General features: G+C 33.4%; 2 protein-coding genes across 6 annotated transcripts; one reads left to right on the forward strand and one right to left on the reverse strand.

Annotated features, from left to right (window-relative positions):
- Positions 1-5,100: 5,100 nt before the first annotated feature.
- On the reverse strand, positions 5,101-14,636 carry LOC140986378 (probable isoprenylcysteine alpha-carbonyl methylesterase ICMEL2). 4 transcript variants are annotated; one of them, XR_012176933.1, is made up of 4 exons: positions 14,117-14,636; positions 13,847-13,918; positions 12,839-13,021; positions 5,101-12,632 (listed from the first exon to the last, which is right to left on the reverse strand). XR_012176933.1 is itself a non-coding variant. In XM_073454594.1 (3 exons), the coding sequence occupies exons 1-3, from the start codon at positions 14,368-14,370 to the stop codon at positions 12,605-12,607; spliced, it is 354 nt and encodes a 117-aa protein (XP_073310695.1). In that variant the 5' UTR covers positions 14,371-14,636; the 3' UTR covers positions 5,101-12,604. The 4 variants fall into 4 exon arrangements, 2 of the variants coding, with proteins under 2 accessions (XP_073310695.1, XP_073310694.1); XR_012176934.1 differs by having other exon boundaries at positions 13,847-13,923; positions 14,117-14,635; XM_073454594.1 differs by lacking the exon at positions 12,839-13,021.
- Positions 14,637-21,513: 6,877 nt separating this feature from the next.
- LOC140986965 (uncharacterized) lies at positions 21,514-25,584 on the forward strand. Of its 2 annotated transcripts, none has more exons than XM_073455387.1 (9): positions 21,514-21,907; positions 22,538-22,658; positions 22,746-22,846; positions 23,633-23,758; positions 23,850-23,970; positions 24,060-24,144; positions 24,746-24,859; positions 24,973-25,012; positions 25,369-25,584. In XM_073455387.1, exons 1-9 carry the CDS (start codon positions 21,728-21,730, stop codon positions 25,519-25,521), a joined length of 1,041 nt encoding a protein of 346 aa, XP_073311488.1. In that variant the 5' UTR covers positions 21,514-21,727; the 3' UTR covers positions 25,522-25,584. The 2 variants fall into 2 exon arrangements, with proteins under 2 accessions (XP_073311488.1, XP_073311489.1); XM_073455388.1 differs by having other exon boundaries at positions 21,765-21,900.
- The last annotated feature ends 102 nt before the right edge of the window (positions 25,585-25,686 follow it).

Consider the following 25,686-nt stretch of genomic DNA (forward strand, 5'->3'; position numbering starts at 1 on the left):
TTACTCTATCTAAAGCCATGTGTCCCAAAACTGATGAAGAGATAGAGATAATGACACATATTCCATATGTGTCAGCTATTGGTAGTATCATGTATGGTATGATATCGACATGTCATGATGTTGCTTACGCTCTGAGTGTTACAAGCAGATATAAGGCGAACCCTGGTCCAATGCATTGGAAGGCCGTGAAAGATATTCTTAAGTACTTGAGAAGAACTAAGAACTTATTCATGGTCTATGGGGGTGGAGAATTGAAATTGGAAGGCTACACTGATTCTAGCTTCCAATGTGACGTAGATGATTCGAAATCGACCTCTGGTTTTGTATTCATGCTTAATGGTGCGGCTGTCTCTTGGAAGAGTTCCAAGCAAGACACGTTGCGGATTCCACCACTGAAGCTGAATACGTTGCTGCATCAGCTGCAGCCAAAGAGGCAGTTTGGATGAGATATTTTGTCCAAGAGTTGGACGTCATTCCTAATGGAGTTGATCCAGTCCCGGTGTACTGCGACAACACTGGTGCCTTTGCGCAAGCAAAGGAACCAAGGTCCCATCAAAGATCCAAACATATACTGAGGAAGTTCCACATCATCCGGGAGATTGTGGGAAGAGGAGATATATCAGTTGAAAGAGTCGCCTCTGCAGATAATGTTGTTGATCCACTTACAAAGCCCTTGCCAGGACCATTGTTTGAAAAGCATCGCGAATCAATGGGATTAAAGTTTATGGGTAGTTGGCTCTAGGGCAAGTGGGAGATTGTTAGAGTAGATGCCCTGTAAGCCAACTGTTGGCTAGGGAATTTATTGACTCAGTTGTAATAAACAATCTTTATTTTAATATAATTTACTTTTTAATGGTTTTGTTGTACTTTATCTGTATACCCATGCAAGCAGCATAGATAAAGTCCTTGATTATGCTTTAATACAAATGAATCGTAATTCGATGTTGAAACTCATTTGTAAACACTGCATATTCTAAATTCGTTCCTAGTCGATTCAGCCGCCTAAAACAGGGATAAAGGTCGCTCGAGCTCGAGACTAGCATCTGTGATGTTGTGTACTGCGTTTCTTGGTAAGGGCATAGAGATGTCCAAACATACAGATGGGTAGTCATATGATGATTATACTGAACAACCCTCCCTCGGACTTTCCAAGTGGTTATCATTCATCGAGAGGATAAGTCCGTGGTTATGATTGTGCACCGTTAGTCCTTACAACCCGGGACAACACTGAGGCTCTATATGCTAGGGCTGTGCTTTGACTCGTTTACTGGCTCCAGGAGAGTCATCAGGTGGCGAGGTTGGGTACAGTTGCGAAACATATAGGAGCCAGTGCATTGTAGTCGGGGATTCACCGCTCACCTGCGGGTGTGGATATCCTATGTGATCTGATGAAATTATAGTGCATGGAATCTCTGGCCAGAGTATGAGATGTACGTTAGAGAAAGAGTTCTCCAATAGTACACGCGATGCCACTATTAAAGTTATCACATAGTTATCGAATTAATATGCAACCCTCGATGAACCAATGGTTGCAGATTCGATCGGGATATATGAGATGAAGGGACCGTACTGTACGCTAATCATAATCGACTGGTTCTTGCAGGCACTATCAGTGATACCTAGGGGATCATGGGGCGATGCTACTAGACGCTCTTACCATGATCCGATGGGTGCAATCAGAAATGAGTTCTGACATTCTTGATCAAGGTGTTGATGAAAAGAATGGGGCTAACTAGGGTAAGCCCGAATAAGAATAAATGTTATTCTGAATCACAAGGAGTTGTGAACCCACGGCTAGCTGTATCCCTGAACCATTGAGGGTCACACAAGTACTGGATCATTTGTTCCCGTTGAGAGAATAAATTCAAGTAGTTGAATTTATATATTATAGTAAATTCAAGGAGTTGAATTTATGATAATTAAATTTTGAGAGAATAAATTCAAAGAGTTGAATTTATAAAATTTGAGAATTTAATTTATTAAACTCAAAATGTTGGGTTTGTTAGATATTAAATTTTGGAGGTGATATAAATTCAAGGAGTTGAATTTATAATTTGAATAATAAATTCAAATGTTGAATTTATAAATGATTTAATTTATTAAACTCAAAGGTTGAGCTTATTAATTAATAAATTAAATATGGTGGGTAATATGTTTAATGGGCTTGTAAGAGTACAAGTCCAACATATTAAATAATTAAAGTTGTTAATGGACCTTGATTAATTGATTAAATTAGTTGGACTAATCTAATTAATTAATCAAGCCCATTAATGTTAATTAAAATGCCCAAATATAATATTATGATAATTAGGTCATGGAGGCTTGGTTTTAAGTAGGTGACAAAAAAAAACCCTAGCCTCCACAACATACTAATTTTCATTGTGGGTGATTTTCGAAAGTCACAACCATGATTCCTCCAAATATTTAGTTTACTTAATTAATTAGATTAATTAAGTAAATGATGATAAAAGAAATAATTAAGGATTTTTTTTTTCTTAATTGCACAAGATTCATACGAAACCTTCTTGGAATTTTGCAAGAAAAAGTTTCGGCTCTTCCAATAGTTTCGGCTCCTCCAATTTTGTGATCTCAAAAGGTTTTAATTTGAACCAAATTGTGTTCTATCTCTACGAAAAGATCTTCTATACTTTCTAGTGCAAATTAGAAGAGGAACAAATATTCCATTCGTGGACCTGATTCGGAGATTGAAGAACGTTCGTAGGGATTTACAACAAGAGCTACGTCCGCTAATACCGGAGTAGTTGGTGCCAAGTGAAATTATTCACCAAAGGTATAAAATTTTAACACCCTATGAATGTATAATCGTAAAACCATACGAGCGTCCAAATCAAATATATTTTGATTGTCAAAATATAATAAAAATTTTAAAACTTCCGCTGCGTTTGGGCGCGTAGAAAACCGAGATCCAACACACACACACACACATATATTGATAAATCTTGTTTCCTTTTGACACCGACAATCGATCATATTTTTTGTTACACTTTTAGCAGTTGAATGTTATTTCAAAGTGAGGAGCGAGCTAAGACAAGTAAAGAGCTTGGCACCATTAGAGTTACCGATCATTTTTATTTTAAAATTTTAAACTTTTAAAAAATAATTTTTTATTAAAAAAGAATATATTGAATAATATTAAATATAAATATTAATTATGTATTATTAAATAATTTAATAGTAAATATATAATATTGTTCAAATATATAAAATATTTTACTAATAAAGTTTTTGGCTTATTTTGACATTAGTTAAAATAAAATAATATAAAGACATAAAAACTAATTGATGTAGTAAAATTTTGAAGGACAAATATAATAATAAGTTGACACATGTGCAAAAATAATTGGCTCAACAGGAAGAAGTGGAGCAAAATACTGCTGACATGCATGACTAATCATTCACTCAGGCTCAGCGTAACAAATTTTTATTCTCTCTTCACCATTATATATATAATCAAGGATTCATTACTCAATAAACAAAAATGAAGAAGGAACTATAGACCAGTGAGTAATTTTTACATGCATATATATAATTTTGATAAATCGTGTTTCTTTTTTACATTGACCATCGATCATATTCATTGTTACCCTTTTAGCAGTTGGATGTTATTTCAAAGTGAGAAGCGAGCTAGGACAGTAAAGAGATTCGCACCATCAGTTTGATAACATTCAGCTGCTAAAAAGATAACAAAGAATATATCGATGGTATGTGTCTAAAGGAAACAAGATTTATCGATATTTGATATANAGCTTTTTGAGTAATGAATTTTGATTAGATATACATAATGACGAAAAGATAACAGAAATTTGTTACGTTGAGTTTGAGTGAGTAATCAATCATGCAGACCAACAGTAATCTGCTCCACTTCTTTCGGTTGAACCAATTACTTTTACATATATATCAACTGATTATTATATTTGTCCTACGAAATTTTACTACTATTAATTAATTTCCCTGTCCTTAAATTATTTTATTTTAACTAATATCGAAATAAGCCAAAAACTTTATCAATAAAATATTTTATACATTTGAGCAATATTATTTATTTACTATTAAATTATTAATAATACAAAATTAATATTTATATTTAATATAATATTATTCAATACATTTTTTAAATAAAAAAATAGTTCTCTTTAAAAAGTTTAACATTTTTAAAATAAAATATAATAATGCTCGGTAACTCTATTTAACGTTACTCAAAATCTGGACCATCTTAGAACTAGTTCCTAAAATCGTCTCATTTTTTTTCTTGTTATTCTAAAAAAAATATATTGATTATGAAATTTATAAATCTATAATAGACATAAAATTAGAAGCATTGCAAAAAGATGAAGACAAGTATATATTCTCATTTAATTGAGAGAATAGATAAATTGTTTAACAACATTTTAACCAACCTCCTTTAGGATTTCTTTCCACTGACAGATTAATTTTACCCATAAGAATTAAATTATCTTTTGTCATTCGATCAAATTCCATAAGATAACTCAATAATTGTATACATCTTTATAAAAATATACGTCATATTACCACACTAATATGGAATTTGATCAAATTGTGTTAAGTTGAAGGAAATCTTGCAGGAGGTTGGTCATAAATGTTGCTAAGCCATTTATCTATTCTATCAATTAAATGAGAATATATACTTGTTTCATCTTTCTGCAATGCTTCTAATTTATGCGTATAATAGATTTATAAATTTCATAATCAAAATTTTCTTTTTAGAATAGCAAGAAAAGGAATGAGACGATTTTGGGAACTAGTTCTAAGATGGTCCAGACTTTCGCGAATTCAAAATGGTCTTGTGCAGCATCTGTCGCCTTCTATTTTGCAGGTTACATTCTTTTAGCATATATAAAGCCTCCGAGAACATGTTGTCTTGTTCAGTCTTGGGAGTTTTCTTGTATAACCAATTATGTTGGTTATCCTGAAAGTTTGTTATTTGGTCGAATCCAAAGTTCAAGAAGGGGCTAGCTATCGATTCAGAGTTGGATTCCTGATTCTTCAGTTGGTTCTAATGATTGTGTTCAATGTCAGTGCTACTATATTGTCCTCGCATATGTGAACTTGGGATTTAGACATGTTCACAAATATTGGCCTCCATCAACCTAATGGAAATTATGTTGATGGAGGATAATGATTATGGTATGGCCGAAATGGTCTTGACCATTCTTTTTGGTGCGACAAACTCAATGATCACAACTCAATTAATTTTGTATCATGTCGCTGCTCTTTGTTGTGTGCGAAAAGTAACAGTCTTCAGTATGAAAGAATCCACATTCCTAGATGATATGCCAAGCAACAGAACTTTTATCAACTTTATGAATAGTTAAGTCCTCCTTTCGAGGACCCAGTGGAACCAAGTACACGATGACATCGGTTACGACAAGCACGATAAAAAGTTTGCAAGCTTTACTGAGATGAGAGTCACTCTAGAACGTATGAGAAATGCAATCTAGAATCTCCATGGAGAAACAACCTGTAATGTCTATGGAGATGAGCATAGATTGGTTGAACAAAAATGAAAAAAGCTATTAACGCATCTTCCCAATTCGCATAGAACATTTTCCATAGAATTTTGGATTTTCGGTATTTGTTGCCTTGATCTTTTGTTAAGTTGTCATTACTCATTACCGGATAGGTCTCTTTGCTATAGTTTGTTTATGATCGATGTTACTTCACTTCTTTTCCGTTCATATTTCTCTATAAATACATGACAACACAAAATACATTTACTAAAAGAAGGTATAAATAAAAGAGTAAATTTGTGTTTCTAATTAATCAATGAATATATGTTTTTGCTTAAAGTAATCTTTCCACACACACATCTACACAAAGACTACCCATTGATACCAAGAGGGATAATTGGACACCAAAAGATATATTCATAAAAAATAATAATAGTAATCGAATAATAAAAGGAAAATGAGGCATAAATAAATAAATAAAGTAGACAGTTAAACCAGCCATATATTATGTATAATATATAAATGCAGAATTTAAAAGTAGGAATTTAAATACAGGAATTTAAGTACATGTATTTAAAGATCTTTAACACAAATAAAACACACATTCGAATCAAAATAAGAAATTCAATATGAATCTTCAAAAGATTTACAAATTCTTCAAAAACATAAGGCTTGAAGGTTAAACACTATGAGTGTTAGTGGAGAAAGTAGGAAAAGTAAGAAAGAGAAAGAGAAAAAAAAAAAAAGAAAAAGAGAGGAAGTGAAAGAATAAAAACTTGAATTAGAACTTGCATTCTCTTGGAAGTTTTGTCTTCCTTTTATAGATATCTTCGAGAGTATTTTCGGAATCTTGAATAGTATTTGTCGTCGTCACGATTGCATCATTTTGACGTCAAATTTTTTTATACACAAATATATACATTTTACAATTTACAATTCAATAATAATTATGTGTCTAAATTGTGCATTCCTTCTTAATCAAGTAAATCTTCAAGGTTAATATTTTCCTCTTATGAGTGGAATATTTCTTCTGTCTTCTTATCTTCTAAGTCTTCCAAGAATTTATCGTACATTCTATTATAAAAATAAAAAACTTTGGAAGCATCTGTGTAGAATTTTGGAAAATGATCAACGCATGTAGATAAGCTCATTATGTAGATTTTGTAAATCTGGTTCATAAAATATAATTTGTAATCTTCATTTCTTTTTTCAATGAATTTATGTTTGAAGACAAATGGCTCTGATCTCTGGTGTTTTATTTGTTTTTGGATTGTATTTCTGCAAATGGTTGGGTGGTGGACTTCAAGTTCCACTTTTGGTTTTCTCCGTTTTAAAGGGTTTGACTCAAATTCTGTGAACTGCTGTTCTAATCAATTCTGGGCATGTTGATTTTATTTCTAGTTTAATTTCATTATTGCCGGTATCAAATAAATATTGGATTGCACTTTTGAGGGCAACAATGTTGACACTGTTTATGTCATCTTCATCTATAATAATGATTTATGATCTAACCCTAAATCTAATAAGGAATTTATACTTATTCTTTCTTCTTTATTATTTATCTGAATGAAAAAAAATATCTTAAAGCTGAAAATTATATTTGATTAGAAAGAATATAGAATTGAAGTTTTCAAGAATAATAGTCTATATCTAAAGTTTTTTTTTTGACATTTAATTTTATATTTGGCATATTCATTTATTCTTTTTAAAGGAATAATTATGCCTTCGGGTTTTAAGAAAAGAATTTCTTGGATCATTTGGAATTTTTGGTAAAAAATTTATTTGGCTTTTGAGAAAATAATATCATTTATTTGGGTAGGTAATATGTTTAATTCTGTAAGTAGTCTGAAGCAAAATCTTGTTGGGCTCTGTAACGCCCCGAAAATTTAAAGGTCCACGCGAACCACATGCATTTGAGTTATTAAATTCTCTTTTATTTTAATTAATTGTTTTAATTGCATGAATTAATTATGTTGTGCATATTTGCATGTTTAAAATATATTTTTCTCCATGATTGCATTAAAATATATTTTTAAAATTTATTCGAGTTGCGATCGAGGAACGGAGACCGAGGGATGAAAAATAGAAAATATTTTTATTAAATAATTATTTTTGATTATTTAAATTAAGGGTGACGCTTTTTCTTATTTTTGAAAAATAAAGGGTTTTGAGGTGAATTTATACATCGGGACGTAATTTTTATCGGTGTCGGATTTTCAACAAAAATACGAACGTTTTAGCAACCCGACTAATAAATTCACAAACTTAATTAAGCAAAATTATTTTTAAATCTTTTAAATATTCTAATTAAGTAATAATGGGCTATTGGGCCTAATTAATTTTCCTAATGGGCCTAAACCTTGGTTAGTGTTTTATTTATTATTTAAAACTCAAAATCCTACCCTACACAATCACAAACTCACGCCTCCCCTACTCCAAATCCTTCAAACTCTTTCTTTCTAAGCAAAATCACAGCACACACGTAATTCTCCAAGGAGAATAGCTTCAGCTTTTTGAAGGAAATTTCAGCATAGTCTCCGCATCGTCGTTCTTCGCATCGCCATCGAATTTTCGTGCGTAAAATACGCAAAGGCACGCCATATTTCTTTTTTTTCTCATCTTTCACACCATAGTAATTATTTAAAATTGTTTTGCATGAAAAACAAGGGACACTTTGTTATATTTTCGTTTTTCTAGCATATGTGATTTTTAAAGTGTGGTTTATGAACCAAAAACATGAATATTATGTTGTTAAGGAGCTGCCATGATTATGATAGGTTTGAGGGATGTTTTCACATGTTTTAGAGTCCTAAATCAACCCCAACATGCTGCAACGAAATTAAATTGAGCTGGAGCCGTAGGAAATTTCAGAAAGATGAAGCCGTGAGTTGCATGGCTTGTACAAAAATTCAAGGAACTTGGCTAGGGTGCATGGGGGCTTGGAGCTCGACCAGGTCTGGGGGTTGGGTCCTAAGGGTCGTGGCTAGGTCCTAGGAAGAGTCCTATCATGGCTAGGACTCGTGGTTCAGGCTGGGGAAGAGTCCACGAAAGTTGGGACTCTCCCCAAGCAACTTGCGATCAGCTGCTGTTTAGGGGGCTGCGGCTCGGGTTGGGGATGGTCTAGGTGGTTCATCAGAGTCCTAAGAGGATGGGAAGGGGTCGGGCCAGGGGCTGGAGAGTCATGGGACGCTGCTGGCTCGAGGGAAAGATGGAACCGTGAGAGAAAAGGGGTAGCGCGCAGGGTGCTGTTCTTCTTTAGGCGGCTCGTGCGCGGGGTCTAGGGCTTGGGCTGGTTTGGGTAGGGTCTGGTCGTGGTCCAGGGATGGTGAGGGTCATGTGGGCTCAGTGGTGGCTCGGCTGGAAGGGGGCCTAGGCTAGATAGGAGTTCTAATGCACCAAGGAACTTACGCACGCACACACAGAGTACAGGGTCACGTTCCAGGTGAGTTTAAGCGAGCCAGGGCTAGGTTCAGGCGCTAGGGCTTGGTCAGGAGGGTGCCTAGATGGGTTGGCTAGAGTTTGGCTCGAGGCGGCTCGGGCATGACTCGAGTAAATTGAGAGATGGCTCGGTGGGTTCACTATTGTGTCAATTTCGAAAATTAAAGGAGAAAAATTGAATCCATGGTTCCTCGGGTGTGGCTCATGACTTGGAAGTGTAGAATAAATAATAAAAATGTTATGTTTAAAATTTGAGATCAAAATAATGAGTTTTGGATTTATTCGGGATTTAATCGCCGCACGAAACGTCAATTAACGAGTTAATTGAAACGCCTAGTTTTAGGCTTTATAAAATTATGAAAAATTAGGTTTAAACTTAAATAATTATTAAAAGTCTAATTTTTTAATTTGAGAATTTTATATTAAGGTTTGGTTTAATTCGGGATTAAAACACATTAACACGTCAGATTTAAAGATTAATCTAAAAGTCATCGATTTAAGCTAAATAAAAATATGAGAAAATTTATGTAAGCTTAAATAATTATTTGGAATGTGTTAGACTCAATGAAATTAAGAAAAAGTAAAAAACGTGAAATTCTACGTCCAGGGGTAAAACAGTCATTTTACACCTAGAAATTAGTAAACGTCATGGTAGTGTCCTAAATGTTGTTTTATGTGCTAATATGACTATTTTTAATGGTTATGGATGTTTATGGAATTTTATATTTTATAAAGATTATTTTAAATTTTTAGGGAATTTTATATGTTTATGATTTAATATGACAAAATGTTATTTTAAATGTTTTGAGGTTAAAATGATTATTTTTAAATGTTTATGAAATGTTCATGATTAAATTATGATTTTTAAATGTCCATGGGATTTTTATGATTTAAGGAAGACATTTAAAAGACATGTTGCATGCTTGGTTTCAAAAATAAAATATTATGTTATGCATGATTTTATAAAGTGATGAGAATGTAAACGTTGAAGGAAGTGAAGTAATTGTCACTAATTCGATAATGTTGGAGGTATCGTGAGGGTGACGGTCCCAGTGGGAGCTCGACGATCGTATTTCCATCGTTACGAATATGTGGTAACGGTTATGTGGTAACGGTAAGAATGAGAAGATCGTGAGGGGAAAAGGCCCCCGAGGGAACCCACTTATGGGAAAAGGCCTCAGAGGGAGCCCGACGATCGTATTTCTATTCGATGAGGATAGGACAGGGCCCAGTTGACCGGTGAGAGTGTTGCTGGTGTCCCCCGCCGCCCAGTACTGTGGTTAAATGTAGATGGATCCATCGATTTTTCATGTTCATGTCATGTTGAGGAAAGTCACAATTAACGATCTGAATTCAACAAAATAAAAGGAAAAGGAAAAGGAAAAATGTTTATGATCATGATAAAAGGATTTATGTTATGTTTTGAGGAAAAGGAAAAAGTTAAGGTTTATGTTATGCATGTCATGAAAATATTTATGTTTAAAGTTGATGCATCATTATGAAAATGTTTTTATTTAAAGTTCATGCATCATAAAAAGGTTTACGAAAATGTTCATGTTTGAAGTTTATGCATCTTCATGAAAACGATATTTTAAGTACAAGTATTTTTCACTATTGCCTGTGGTTTTATACGTATTACTTGTTATCAAGAATATGACGTGTTGAGTCTTTAGACTCACTAGGTGTGATTGATGCAGGTGATTATGATAATAATGTTTTTGGAGGTCTTGATGGTTGACTTTGCTGAACTAAAGGTACACATAACCCGAGGACCGACGCTAGTTTTCCGCACTAGTTTATGATTCATGATTTTAAATTATGTTAAAGATATTTTATGACTTATATTTATTTTTGAGAGGTTTCGAGAGATTATAGTATGGGCTGTATTTCTCAAATATATAGTTGGTTGTTTTATTTTTAAAATAGTTCCAAAATATTTTATGCATGTGTTTATGCAACTCGGCCGACTTAGTGAGGTTTGAGAAAAAAAAATTTCTAGTACGTTTTAAGAAAAAGAAAGGCAGACGTTTCAGGCTCATTACCTTCCCATCCACTCCAAGTTTCTTTTTGTGAATTCATTTTCCTCTTATGGAAACAATTCTCCCGGGTATATCTACTAAAGATCATACTTAGTTTGAATACATAGAGTTCATCTCTGACTACATGGCTTCAAGCCATTTAGATGAATCAACATCAAACAATGCTTATTTGACATGTCTTGAATCACATTGAAGAATGAGCTCTTCTTGGCCTTCTTCAAGAAGCAGGCTCATACTTTTAGGTGGTTTTGGGACCATTTCGGATTTCCTAGGAGTTTGTGTTTCTTCAACTGCTTGTTGGGGTGTTAGTTCTACTATTTCAGAAGTGGGTGGATCCCGAATATCTTCGAGTTCTATCATCCCGCGTTTTCTATCCAATAGAAACTCATTCTTTAAGAATGTGACATTCCCTAAAACAAACACATTTGTTTCATCGGGATCATAGAAATAATATCCAACACAATTCAATAAATATCCTACAAAGTAGCAAAATTTGGCTCTACAACCCAATTTATCTCTCACTGTCTGCTTCACACTAGCAGGGAACCCTCATATTCTTAAAAAAGAATAAAAGAATATTTGGGTGGCCTCCCAATCCATATCTCATATGGAGCTTTATACACAACCTTTGTTCAACCAATCTAAACTTGCTCATCTCAAGAGACATTGCGGGTTGCTTCTCCATGGAGATTCCGGATTGCATCTCTCATACGTTCTAGAATGACTCTCATCTCAAAAAAGCTTGCAAACCTTTCATCGTGCTAGTCGTAACCGATGTCATTGCGTACTTGGTTCCATTGGGTTCTCGAAAAGAGGACTTGCCTCTTCGTAAAGCTGATATAAGTTCTGTTACTTGGCATATCATCCAGGAACGAGGATTCATTCCTACCGAAGACTGCTACTTTTTGCAGACAACAAAGAGCAGCGACATGATACAAAATTAATTGAGTTGTGACCATTGAGTTTGTCGCACCAAGAAGAATGGTCAAGAACATTTCGGCCATGTTATAATCTGATGGAGCCCAACATTAGTGAACATGTCCAAATCCCAAGTTCACATATGCGAGGACAATATAGTAGCACTGACATTGAATACAATCATTAGAACCAACTGAAGAATCAGGAATCCGACTCTAAATCGATAGCCAGCCCCTTCTTGAACTTTGGATTCGACCAAATTACAAACTTTCAGGATAATCAACATAATTGATCATCCAAGAAAACTCCCAAGACTAAACAAGACAACATGTTCTCCAAGGCAATATATATGCTAAAAGAATGTAACCTGCAAGATAGAAGCCGACATATGCTGCACAAGACCATTTTTGAATTCGCGAAAGTCTAGATCATCTTAGAACTAGTTCCCAAAATCGCCTCATTCATTTTCTTACTATTTTAAAAAAAAAAATTTTGATAATGAAATTTATAAATCTATAATATCCAGAAATTATAATCATTGCAGAAAGATGAAGAGAAGTATATATTCCCATTTAATTGAGAGAATATATAAATGACTTAGCAACATTATGACCAACCTCATGCAGGATTTCCTTCCACTGACATATTAATTCCACACATAAGACGATGGTGTTGATTGTGGCGAGGCTGCTGAAGATTTTGCAGGTGCGGTACTAGTAGTCATGGGCTCCACAAGTAGATCTGGATCCTGGAATGTAATATACATCAACTTAGCTCCAAAAAATAAGTATCAAGAACCAGCATGCATAAACATTCTCTTAATGCCATATTCAGAATAAACATTCCAACTAATATTCACACTGAAAACTTGATCTCTCATTTATGCAAGACCAACTATGATAAACGAGGAAAATCCAGGTTCATACACTCCTAAATTTAGAATGGCGAACTGACCAGATCCCATGAAAAAGAATTCCAATAAAACAAAATTCCCAGATTTTCATGTTCATGCTCGTATGAAGCACATAATATTTCTTCACCAGCTGCCCATCTAGACCACAAAATGATCTGGGCCAGATAAAATTCGTTTGTTTCGTTTGACAAACACCCAACTAAGCAACTCAAATCATCATTCTTCTATACATAGGAAAAAAGGAAAATAATTAAACTGTATAGATGTAGCCAAGATAAATCTTCAACCTTGAAGAGGGAGTAAAAGAAATTAAACCTCGATGCGATTCTTTCTACAAATGAAGACCTAATTTGACAACCAAAAACCTTCACCAAGAAACAAATTAACAAAAAGCAAAAGAATATCCATCCATATCAAAATCGATTAAAAAATCAGATACAGTCAAAGTACTTGCAGATATCCGACTGCCAAAAACAGATACAGTCAAAGTACTTGCAGAAAACGGCACCCTATTTCCATCTAAAGAGAATAAAATATATGAATCCTAAAAGTATCAATTGCAGTTTCCACCGAGGAGATTAGTAAATAATTCAAAAAAACAAATGGAAACATTTGCTTATTACTTTTTTTTTTTAATGAAACTAATTTCATTAAAAAAGTAAAAAGTTTACAGTACACTCGGCATACCCAGGAAATCAGAATACAACTAAGAAGATAACGCATCATAACACACGAGTATCGAAAAACAATAGACTATAGTCTCACCAAAATCCGATCAATAACGCAGACTAAGGCAGCACACACATTGTCTCAAACATCCATAAGAATGAATCTGTATTCTGTATTTTCCAGACAATTTCGTCTACCCGCAGTTTTTCTCCATCAAACATTTGCTTATTACTTGCTAGTACTCTACCTAGTTATGCATTATCAAAATGCTTTCCAAGATTTCTGATTCATTAGCATTCCTTGGTAAAAAGATTTCTCTACATGCCCAATTTACAGAATAATTTGAAGAATCGAATAAAAGTTCGACAATTGATGCTCACCTTGGAGAAATCCAGGCAAAAGAAACATGGCATAAAGAGCAAGAGAAAGGAGTCTCGTGATCCACCGGTAGCCTACCCTGAAAACAGATATTATTAGTGAACATTCATAATAAAAATCGTTCCTTGCAATAATCCAACTTTTATTATTATTTTTTCCTGAATATACAAGAACTCCTCATTCGAACTACGTTGCATCTAAAACCCAAAAAGCTCAGAACTTGCACAGAATCATTGTCCAGAAATAGAACAGTGATTTTGGGAATAGCATACCCAAGATAGCGAAGGAGCTTGAAGCTGAGCCTGGTAATCAAATAAGTCTCCGACGCAGCGTGGCCGACCTCACGGCCAAACGACCTCTGGCGAGCAAGCAACGACGACGTTCTCCTCCCACCTCTCCTCCTCCACTGCTGGTCCGGTGAACCACTCGGAACACTAGAGACCCTGAACAGAGGATCCGATGCCGGGTCTTGCTCTACCAATTCTTTTGAAGAAACATAAGGCGGCAGAGACGCCGTCGCTTCCATACCCGCCGATCCGACAGATTCTAATTATTCCGATGGAGATGATTTTGTACGCTTCGGAAGAACGGGTTCTTACGGGGATTTGCGAAAGAAACCTATCTTTCGGAAAGCTTACACCAACTGTGGGATCTCGCATTGGGTAGCGAGATTCAAAATCTTTTGATTTATAGAAGATGGACACAACTGTAAAGAAAGGGAGGTTTTTTACAAAGTAATTCGAAGTGTCATCGTCTAAGAATTTTGGATTTAATATATGTTCCACCTTTCCATCATCGGACCTAAAACATTAACCAGTCATCGTAGATAGAACAAAAATTGAAATAAATATACATTTATGCCCTTGAAGTGATTTTTTTTCCAAATATATATTTACTTCTTCTTTATATAATATAAATATTATAAATATGAGTTTGGCTTTATGATTAATGGAATCTTTCTTGTCATAAAAAATTAATAAAGTTGCTTTTGGTCATTTTTTTAAAAAAAATGAAAAGTGGTACCTATTACTTTAATTTGTTCATTAGGTGTTTATTATTTATAGATCAATTTGCTTTTTGAATGCTTAAAATTAAAATTTTACAAACCAAAAATTTCAAAACTTTGGGGGTTTTTAATAAAATATTACAAAATTTAAATACTTAATAAACCCATTAATCATTGGCAAAAATTTGTGTGAGACGGTCTCACGGGTCGTATTTTGTGAGACGGATCTTTATTTGGGTTATTAATGAAAAAGTATTACTTTTTATGTTAAGAGTATTATTTTTTATTGTGAACATTGGTAAGATTGATCCGTCTTACATGAATCATTAATCAGATTTCCCAAAATTTGGGTTCCCTTTCTTTGTGGGCCGGTTTAGCAAAAAAGAATTTTTATTTAATGAAAATTGAACTGGGATCAATTTTTTTTAAAAAAAAATAAATGAATTGTTACTAAAAAAAATAACTTGTATCCCAATAATTTGTTAAAAATATATATATAGGATCCAAACAATTTTATATCACGTAGTTTGGCTCATAGTGGTGTACGACATTCAACTCCAGTATAGAGCTGTCAAAATAAGAGCATCAAATCTCTGACTGAATTCATCAAATCTCATTTCTATTGACATTCATAAATATAGATGTTTCATGAAGATTATTTCTTACCACTTTCTTGAATCTCTCACAAGACAATACACCTTAAAAAATGCATGAATGTGATGATGATCAATTCAGAGAATAATGATCTAAATCCTTTAAAAAAATTGATGTGATTGATATATCCAAAGCTTATCAGAATAGACGTATCTATGTTGAAGCATAATTGAGCTCTTGCTCACTACAAATTTCCAAATTCAACTTAGTATATTTTAAATTAAATTAAATATATAAATTAATTCATAATGAATTAAAAGGTTATTAAAAGATATCGGACACAAACAAGATAATGTTATTTTGTTTATGACAGTCATAGTGGCTTGCACATCGCAAGGAATCCAGCCTTTCGTTACAGTATTAAACACACTGGAATACAATTTCACTTTTTACGAGAAGTAGTAGATGAATGAAGTATGAATATGCAGAAGATCCATACAAAGGATAACATAGCTGATGTTCTGACCAAAAAAGTAAACACTGATAAGTTTGAATGGTGTAGATCCTCAAGTGGCCTAACAGAAACATAAAAAACGTAGAATGATAAGATTGAAAGGATGTATGAAAATGTGTTTGATTCTCAATCAATTCTCCAATTTTCCAATTAGACATATAATTGGTAGGTGGTAGCGTGTGAAATCAGACGGAAGTAGGACAAAATTGTGCAGTCGACAAGTTGCAGATGAATTTGTCTGTGCTGTCGACATGTTGCAGATGAATTTGTGAAACCAGACGGAAATTTCTTATGCAATTTAATGTTCAACCATGGAGCTTAGCTATAAATACATGCACAAATCCGAACATTTGAATAATTCCATTCTCAATTCTATATTATCTCATTTTATAGCTTTCGAATGCATAAATTATATAATATTTGTCAGATGTTTGTTTTTATGCATTAAGAGTGTGTATTCTATTTGGAAGCATGGTGAGAGGTTGTCACACACAATATATATTATAGTGAAAATCTTTTCATCTTGCCCATGATTTTTAACCCAATAATTTTTAGGGGTTTTCCACATAAATTTCGGTGTCCAATTTTATTATTTATTTTCATATTTATATTTATTGTATGTTGATCTAATCAATTCATTTTTATGTTTCAAATCCATTAGAAAATCTGTTTTGTTAGCTCAATGATTTGTGATTAGCCCGTATCAAGATACCGCACCTGAAACCAATAATCTTGACTATCAAATGCCATCCTATGAAAGATTCTGATTGGATCATAGTGATTTCTGGAATCATGAATCCCATTTTGTCTGGGTATCATCCCATCGCTCCGTCCATCAAATCTAAAGTTCTCACTATCATCAAAACCAAGAAGATTTCAGTTGGTAGGAAGTTTTTGTGCAACCTTAAATCTACGAAGTCATTGGAATATTCTGTCTCGAGTGCTCGAACGAGTGGAGGACTAGTAAGATGTCTTAATGACAAGCAAAGTTCAATATGATCCAAGATTTCATATATACTTACAATGGATAAAACGATATTTAAAAGAATATAAAATTCCGAAAAGTAGGTTTCATTTAAAACCATTTTATCAAAAAGACAATGAACAAGGAGGGTGGTGGACCTTGCCCATTCAACCAAGCTTTCATCTCCAAAAGATTGAGTTGCATTTACAAGCTTACGACCAGTAACGAGCTCCAGAACCAGAAGCACTCCAAAATGCAAGACCATATGATTCATTGCAAGAGTAATTGGACATTTGAAAGCACAACTAGTAATATTTCAATCTCTAAATCATACTCGAAATGAAGCATATGGCGACCTACGCAAATGTTCCAATAGCATATTATTTTTCAAAAAATTATCCTACCTCACATTGTATATTCTAAAACCATATTTCAAAAGATTATACAGTTAGGGAAGAATGAGACTTAAAGATTGTTTTTCATTTCCCCCCCTTTAATTATCTCTCAGTAAAACAAGATTATATAATAAAATTACAGAACGGGAAAAAGGAAGCAATCTTTAAGTTTCATTCTTCCCGAATTACATAATATTTTGAAATCTGTTTTTAGAATATACAATGTGAGGTAGCGATATGATTGATTGGGAGATAATCTTTGAGCTACAATGACTCGTTTTTTGAAATATTGAACATTAATGAATTAAATCAAGTTTAGTTTTTAAACCAATTGGAAGACACTCAAAATAATCCTTCTTAGAAATCGAATAAACATTTAGTAAAAATTTTGGTGAGATATTTAAAAAATATGAAAGTTCATGAATATGTAATATTTTTGGACGACACATTTTATACAACTCTTTGTACAAACCTGTTTTGACTTAGGGCTTATCCATTGCCTGATCGAAACTCCAAGAACACACTCTCAATTGTAGGACACAACCTCACAATCCGCATAATGTTTAACGTCTCTTATGTCAAGACTACCATTCACTTTCTCTCACTTGGAGATTTAATTCAGAATCAAACACATATTCACACATCTTTTCAATCTTGTCATTATCTTTTTCTCATGTTTCTGCTAGGTCACTTAACAATCTACACCATTCAAACTAATCAGTGTTTACTAGTTTGATCAGAACATCAGCTATGTTATCTTTTGTATGGATCTTCTGTATATCCATACTCAATTCCTCTATTACTTCTCGTAAAAAGTGAAATTGTATTACAATGTGTTTAATCATGTAATGAAAGGCTGGATTACTTACGATGTGCAAGCCTCTCTGACTGTCATAAAATAAAATAACATTATATTGTTTGTGTCCGATCTCTTTCAATAACCTTTTAATTCATTATGAATTAATTTATATATTTAATTTAATTTAATTTAAATACATAAAATATACTAAGTTGGATTTGGAAATTTTTAGTGAGCTATAGCCCACTTATGCTTAACATAGATACGTCTATGCTGATAAGCTTTGAATATATCACTCACATCAATTTTTTTAAGGATTTAGATCATTATTCTCTGAAGCTATGTTTGGTTTGTGGGATAAACAATATATTATTTAATAGTCCAAATCAATCCTATGTTTGTTTCGTTTTTAACAGAAGTGGGATGAGTCACTTGGCCCGAACTGTTCACATTAATTTCAGGATGATTTGTCACTTTTCGTTAGTTTGATAAATTATCATCACCTGAAGATTGACTTTTATAACCTCAAATTTAAAAATAAAAAAATTTCATATTCCTTCCAAAAGAAAGATCTGTTTTTCTCTTAACAAAAATAAAAAAAAAAGTTATTTATAAATTCCAATTTAATTTTATTATTTATTTGAATAAAATTAATTTTAATAAAGTAATTTTATTAATTTAAATATTTATCAAGATATTATTACTCACAATTTTTGTTATTTTCAAATAATATTATTACACAGAAAATTAATAAATAAAAGATATAAATTAACGATGGTAATAATATTAATGAATTGAATAATATCAAATAAGAAGAAACAAATTAATAATTAATTAAAATAATAAAATAATAATAAATGATAAATGCAAGAATAATAATAATATTTGTATTAAATATAAGAGTTATAATAAATAAAAAGTTTTAAATAATAATAATAAGAATATTGAATACAACAATAATAAGAAACAATTTGAATTCAATTATTCATTATAGGAATTGATATCTTCGGGATAGCTTGGGTCATGGGTTGTGTCCGGGTCAGGGGTATGGATTGTGTCCCGGTCACGGACGACCCGGGACACTAGATGGATAGCATCTGCGAGAAGGGTTCATCAGAAGGTCGGGCTACTAAACGACCGAGACGTCTTCTCCCCGGGCTATTGGACGCCCGGGCTCTCATGCAAGCTTCCGAGAGATTTTCTACCAGACCACCTCGATATGAACACCACACTCAAGTACGACAGTAGGGTAGGGTGTAGGCGGTCGTCCTATCCATGGTACTAGGTGGTTGACAAAATCAGACAGGCGGGATGTGACTAATATGATATTTGACATGTCAGGATATAGGGTACAATCAGCCGCCCTACTATTATTAGTAGGTAGTACGAAGAACGAGGTCATCATTACTTCTCCTATTATAAATACCAGGTGATCTCTTTGCATTAAGATTCATTCATTTTATTGCCTACACTCTTACACCAATATCACAACCATCACTTGGTTACATTGGGTTTTTGTTGAGTCATTCACTGATTTAAGCATCGGAGTGGCCACGCCGGACACCCCTCCGACGCCCATTCACGAGTTTTTTTCCTTGTGTGCAGGTTACAGCTGGAGCCATATTACAGACATATATCTTCATCGCAGATATACTCTCCCTTGCTCTTATTTTCTTCATTATCTTGATAGCAGATCCGGCGGAGCACCGGACCCGGCTCGTCCATTTCACCCGGATCGCATCAGGAATAATATCGTTAACAATGAGATAATATTGCATAGTGAAATATAAATTATACTAAACATTATTAAATATAATATTAATATTAATAAAAGTACTTATCAAAGAAATAAATTATTAATATTAATATCATTAACAATTATATAATAATTGAATTCTTATGATTTTTATTATTAATGAATTTTATTTTTATTTTATTATTACACAATAATTTTTTAGGGTACGAATATCTTAGTCATTTTATAGTAATATACAAAATTAATGAAAATTTCGCTAAGTGGAGTCAAGTGCTAATTACCCTCAATTTATAAAAATTATAAACCCTATCTTCTCTCATTTCACTTGTGCTTCCATCGATCCTTCAGTTGTGCTTTTTTATAGACTTGTCATACTACATTCCATATTATGGTTTTTTATATATGATATTATGTCGACAAATGAATTTGGTTTGGTTGTTTGATATCTATTTATTTAAATTTTTTTAAATCCATTTAAAATTTTTTTATATATTATATAATATATAAAATTAGGTAAAAATAAATAAATCATGCAAGCACTGTCGGCACATGAAAAAATAAGAAATATGAACTCAAGCAACAACTTTGAAATTATAAAATTTATTATGATAAAGTTAATTTTGTCATTACAATCTAATATATAAATTTAATCACTCTTATTAAAACCATACCAAACATTAAATATAATATCCTACATCTTATTTATCCTTAACTTATCCTTATATTATATATCACATGCTTATCTTATCATGTATACCAAACTATGTCTTAAAATTACACCAAACATCATATTACTTATTATAATGTACGGTTTATCCTCATTTTTCATTTTCTTATCTCTCTTATTACTCATCCTTTCTTTATCTCATACAACAAACCAAGCGGTGCCTGAATTGATCATCATCACATTCATGCATTTTTTAAGGTGTATTGTCTTGTGAGAGATTCAAGAATGTGGTAAGAAGTAATCTTAACGAAACATCTATATTTATAAATGTCAATAGAAATGAGAAACCAATATATAGATGTTCACGAGACAGTAGACTTTTTTAAAAAATAGAGATTTTATCGATGAATCGGTAGCTTCGATGCTATAGTGGTGGCTTGGATGGACAAGATTCACACACATATGTGATTTTAAAAAAATTAGTGGACCCTATGTATGTGTGGTTAAATTTGGGCCCTTGATTCTATCATGGGGTAGTGCCCCTACATGTAGGATGGACCCGATGAATCCAGAGATTTGATATCCTTATTTTAACAGCTCTATGCTGGAGTTGAATGTTGTACACTACTATGAGCCAAACTACACGATATCAAATTGTTTGGATTCTATATATATTTTTAAAAAATTATTGGGATACAATTTATTTTTCTCGTATCAATTCTTTTATTTTTTTTAAAAAAATTGATCTCAGTTTAATTTTTATTAAAAAATTCTTTTTTCACTAAACCAGTCAACAAAGAAGGGGAACCCAAAATTTGGGAAATCCGATCAATGATTCATGGGTTTGTAAATATTTAAAATTTGTAATATTTTATTAAATAACCCCAAAGTTTTGAAATTTTCGGTTTGTAAAATTTTAATTTTAAGCACTCAAAAAGCAAATGGATCTACAAACACTTAAAAGTCGTGAATCACACACCAACGATTTTATGTCAAACCAGAGATTGTTAGAGCAAAACAGGATAGCAATTGTGTAACACCTGATAGTACACCAAGGAACGCCGATGAATCTTAGTACAAATGTGACCACGTTTTAGCGAAAGAGTGAGGCTTAAATTCCAAAGTCAGATTGAGGGTTTCTCTGTTCTATAATAGGCACGAAGAAATTTCTTGGGCGGAGAGAAAATCATGGGTGGCGGAGAAGGAGAAGATCCGCAGAAGTTGAAGTGGATTGCGGCCGCCGCTTACGATTATGAGAACGATACGCGGTGGGCGGATTACTGGTCAAACGTTCTTCTTCCTCCTCACATGTCTTCCAGATCTGATGTTGTTGATCACTTCAAGCGCAAGTTCTACCAGCGGTACATTGTATGCCTTCTTTCTTCATCTTTTTTTTTTAATCGATTTTGATATGGATGGATATTCTTTTGCTTTTTGTTAATTTGTTTCTTGGTGAAGGTTTTTGGTTGTCAAATTAGGTCTTCATTTGTAGAAAGAATCGCATCGAGGTTTAATTTCTTTTACTCCCTCTTCAAGGTTGAAGATTTATCTTGGCTACATCTATACAGTTTAATTATTTTCCTTTTTTCCCATGTATAGAAGAATATGATGATTTGAGTTGCTTAGTTGGGTGTTTGTCAAACGAAACAAACGAATTTTATCTGGTCCCGTCGTCCCGATCATTATTGTGGTCTAGATGGGCAGCTGGTGAAGAATTTTTATGTGCTTGACGCGAGCATGAACATGAAAATCTGGGACTTTTGTTTTATTGGAATTCTTTTTCATGGGATCTGGTCAGTTCGCCGTCATAAATTTAGGAGTGTATGAACCTGGATTTTCCTCGTTATCATAGTTGTTCTTGCATAAATGAGAGATTAAGTTTTCAGTGTGAATATTAGTTGGAATGTTTATTCTGAATATGGCATTAAGAGAATGTTTATGCATGCTGGTTCTTGATACTTATTTTTTGGAGCTAAGTTGATGTATATTACATTCCAGGATCCAGATCTACTTGTGGAGCCCATGACTACTAGTACCGCACCTGCAAAATCTTCAGCAGCCTCGCCACAATCAACACCATCGTCTGCTTCTGGAAGTAATCCACGTCAACGAAGTTCAGGTCTGAATTAGTTTTATTAATGAGACGTGGTGATGATTTGGTTTACTCCGATGTTAGGTGTTTTTTTTACTTGAACTTGCCATGTAGGGTCTGCGGGTAGAACATCAGGGACACCTGCAACTCCACCTCCTAACACTACATCATTGCGTTGGGATAGTCGGACTATCCAATTTTCTGTCAATGCTTGGGTATGTTGAATTCATTTGAAATTATTTTATTGTTCAACTGCTTTTCGGTAGGTGCAAGAATGACAAGATTTATGGCCAGATTGGAGCTGGCATCATATCTTGCTTTATTGGTCTATAATTTGATTCACTGTCTGCTTTAAATGTTCTTAATGTGTTCACGGCTTCTATCATATTCTGCAATTTCTTGTCTAGTATAACTTCTAAACATTTTGGGCCTTCGTCTTGGAAGGATGGGTCCATGTTATCTGTAATATTTTGTGTAGATTTTGATCAAGATTTGCAAAATCAAGTTTACCTAGATCTGTAAAATTATTTTACACTAGCACCTCTTGGCATGTTATGGGTGCATATATACATAATACAAATTTTTAGTGTTAAATAATTTTTTGTTACTTTTAAATTCATGCCTTTTATAATAGTTTTTTACGTTAGGAGTTATATGATGATTGAATTTAAAATTTTAAATGTCTGGATAAAGATAAATAAATAAATATTTAAGTAAATTTTATATTTTTTTGGAAAGTGGATGAGATATGATAGTTATAACTGAAATTCACTAAATTAGATTTTTCTGATATTTTTTATTAAATAAAACGAGGTATTGTAATTTTAGAGGGGTATTTTGGCATTTTAAAAATTACAGCATGGCACAAAAGTTAGTTTCTGGAAACCTTCCACGGCTCAGCCTTTAATAATGTTGTAGAGATAATTGTCTCAGGGTTGTGTTTTTATCTTCGTTAAATATTCTATTTTTGGATACTTAAATTTTTTCCCCTTTATCTGCAGTCATTTCTCGTGGGAGTTCTTTCAGTGTTTCCATTTGTGCCAAATAATCTATCAAATCGGGCGTATCGGCTTTCGTTCTTGGGAACTGCTTGTTCTTCTCTGTATTCTCTATATTCATTGTATGGGGTAATGCCACTTAGTTCTTTCTTTGTCTCGGTGCATGAATTCTGTTCTATTTACTGGTTTACTGCCTATAATAACTGATTATTGTTTGCAGAAACCAAGAGCATGGAACTTGCAGGCTTTGCAGGTGTGGTTTCAGTCCGTGGTGGCTACCAAAGATTTTCTCTATGCCATTTACTGTATTAACTTTGTTTTCTCACATGTTTGCCTCAAATGTAAGAGTATCACTTGTGCAGTTATTAATTTATCAGTCATGTTTACTGAATGTGCGATATTCTGAAAGTAACAAGTTCAATGTTGGCAGTTGCTTTAATTCCCATTCTGTGCCGGGCACTTGAGCATGTTACGAAGTTCTTGAGGCATAACTTTAGCCGTTCCACCTTGTACAGGTGAGAAAGCCGGTTTTTGGCTGCGCAGAATATTTCAAAATTCTTATATTGCACTCACTGTCCTGTGGCATCTCTTATTGGCACAACCCTTGATTGAGGATGACATCAAGTGGACTATGTCTAAACTACAGTCCTACAAATGTCTAGGATATAGTATTATAGTTAGCATCTCTCTTGGGACACTATCAGAAATTTATATACCAAAAAATTGGCTAATTTCCATGGAATATGGGTTATTTATTGAGTTTTTGGAATTTTGTGTATTCATTAATTCCTGCTTTGATATATAGTAGGATCGTACATCAAAAGTTGTTTAACCTATAGATTGTTGACCGATATTTATCGAGAAAAGGGAATCTAAGGTGATTGTTAGATTGAAATAATCACACGCACTATATTTTTACCAAATATCAATTTTTATCATTGATGAGGCTCTAGCTTCAGAGCGTGTGTTTAAAGGCTCAGTTTCTTTTTTTTTTCCCCTAGATTTGTATTAAATTTCCTCTAATAATCATTAAACTGTCAATTGTCATAAATGAAAGCCTAATTTGTGTTTAATTTTGTTCCTCCTATTTGAGACATTCTTGATGATCCTCCACAGAAGGTACTTGGAAAAGGCTTGTGTTTGGGTTGAATCAAACACGACCACACTTGGGGTTTTGTCATCACAAGCTGAGATAGGAATTGGGTTCCTTCTGATAATTTCTCTCTTCTCGTCAGTATCCTCCACATTTCCTTTATTAACAAGCTCTGATTCAACTCATTATTTTATAACGTTGTTTGAATTATTCACCAAATTGATGTTTTGTGCCTTGATTTAATACACAGGTGGCAGCGGAATATCATACAGGCATTCATGCACTGGCAGGTATTTGTTGCTTTTGAATTGAAACTTGAAATTGATGTTTCCGTGTATCTAATTCTTGTTAAAGATTGGCGAGTTTCTGTTAAACATACCATTATTGTTGTCCGATCCACTATCCTGTCGGCATAAACTTGTGCAGTTATTTCAAAATTACCGTCAATTGGTCCTCTTTATTATTGCCGTCACTTGGCCTTGACTCGGTTATTCATCTCACAGAATCCCGTGTCCAAAATCCTATCAATATCGTGTATACCTTGAATTCTATGATATTTATAGATATTCCTTTATCAAACATTTGATGGACAAAAGATCACCAACTTATTGAAGTTGATTCCATTCTTGAATTGTCTTCGTGGCAGCTTTTGAAGCTTATGTATCATTCTCCTGTTACTGCTGGCTACCATCAAAATACATGGGCCATGATTGGGCGTTCTGTGAATCCATTAATGCAGCAGTACGCTCCATTCTTGAACACTCCAATATCTGCCATTCAGAGATGGTGGTTTCGGTAAAAAGTTGGGTCTGAGGAAGAAAAGGAGATAAAACAAGAGAAGATTGATCACTGCATACTTACTCTTTTAGGCCACTAGAGGCGTAATCTTGATTCTAGGAAAAGAATTGTCTAAGGTATCTCAGATTCATATTTTAAGCACAATTAACTGATTCCACTCTATGAA

Source organism: Primulina huaijiensis, chromosome 10 (genome assembly GCF_012295235.1).
Source record: "Primulina huaijiensis isolate GDHJ02 chromosome 10, ASM1229523v2, whole genome shotgun sequence".
Classification (NCBI taxonomy): domain Eukaryota; kingdom Viridiplantae; phylum Streptophyta; class Magnoliopsida; order Lamiales; family Gesneriaceae; genus Primulina; species Primulina huaijiensis.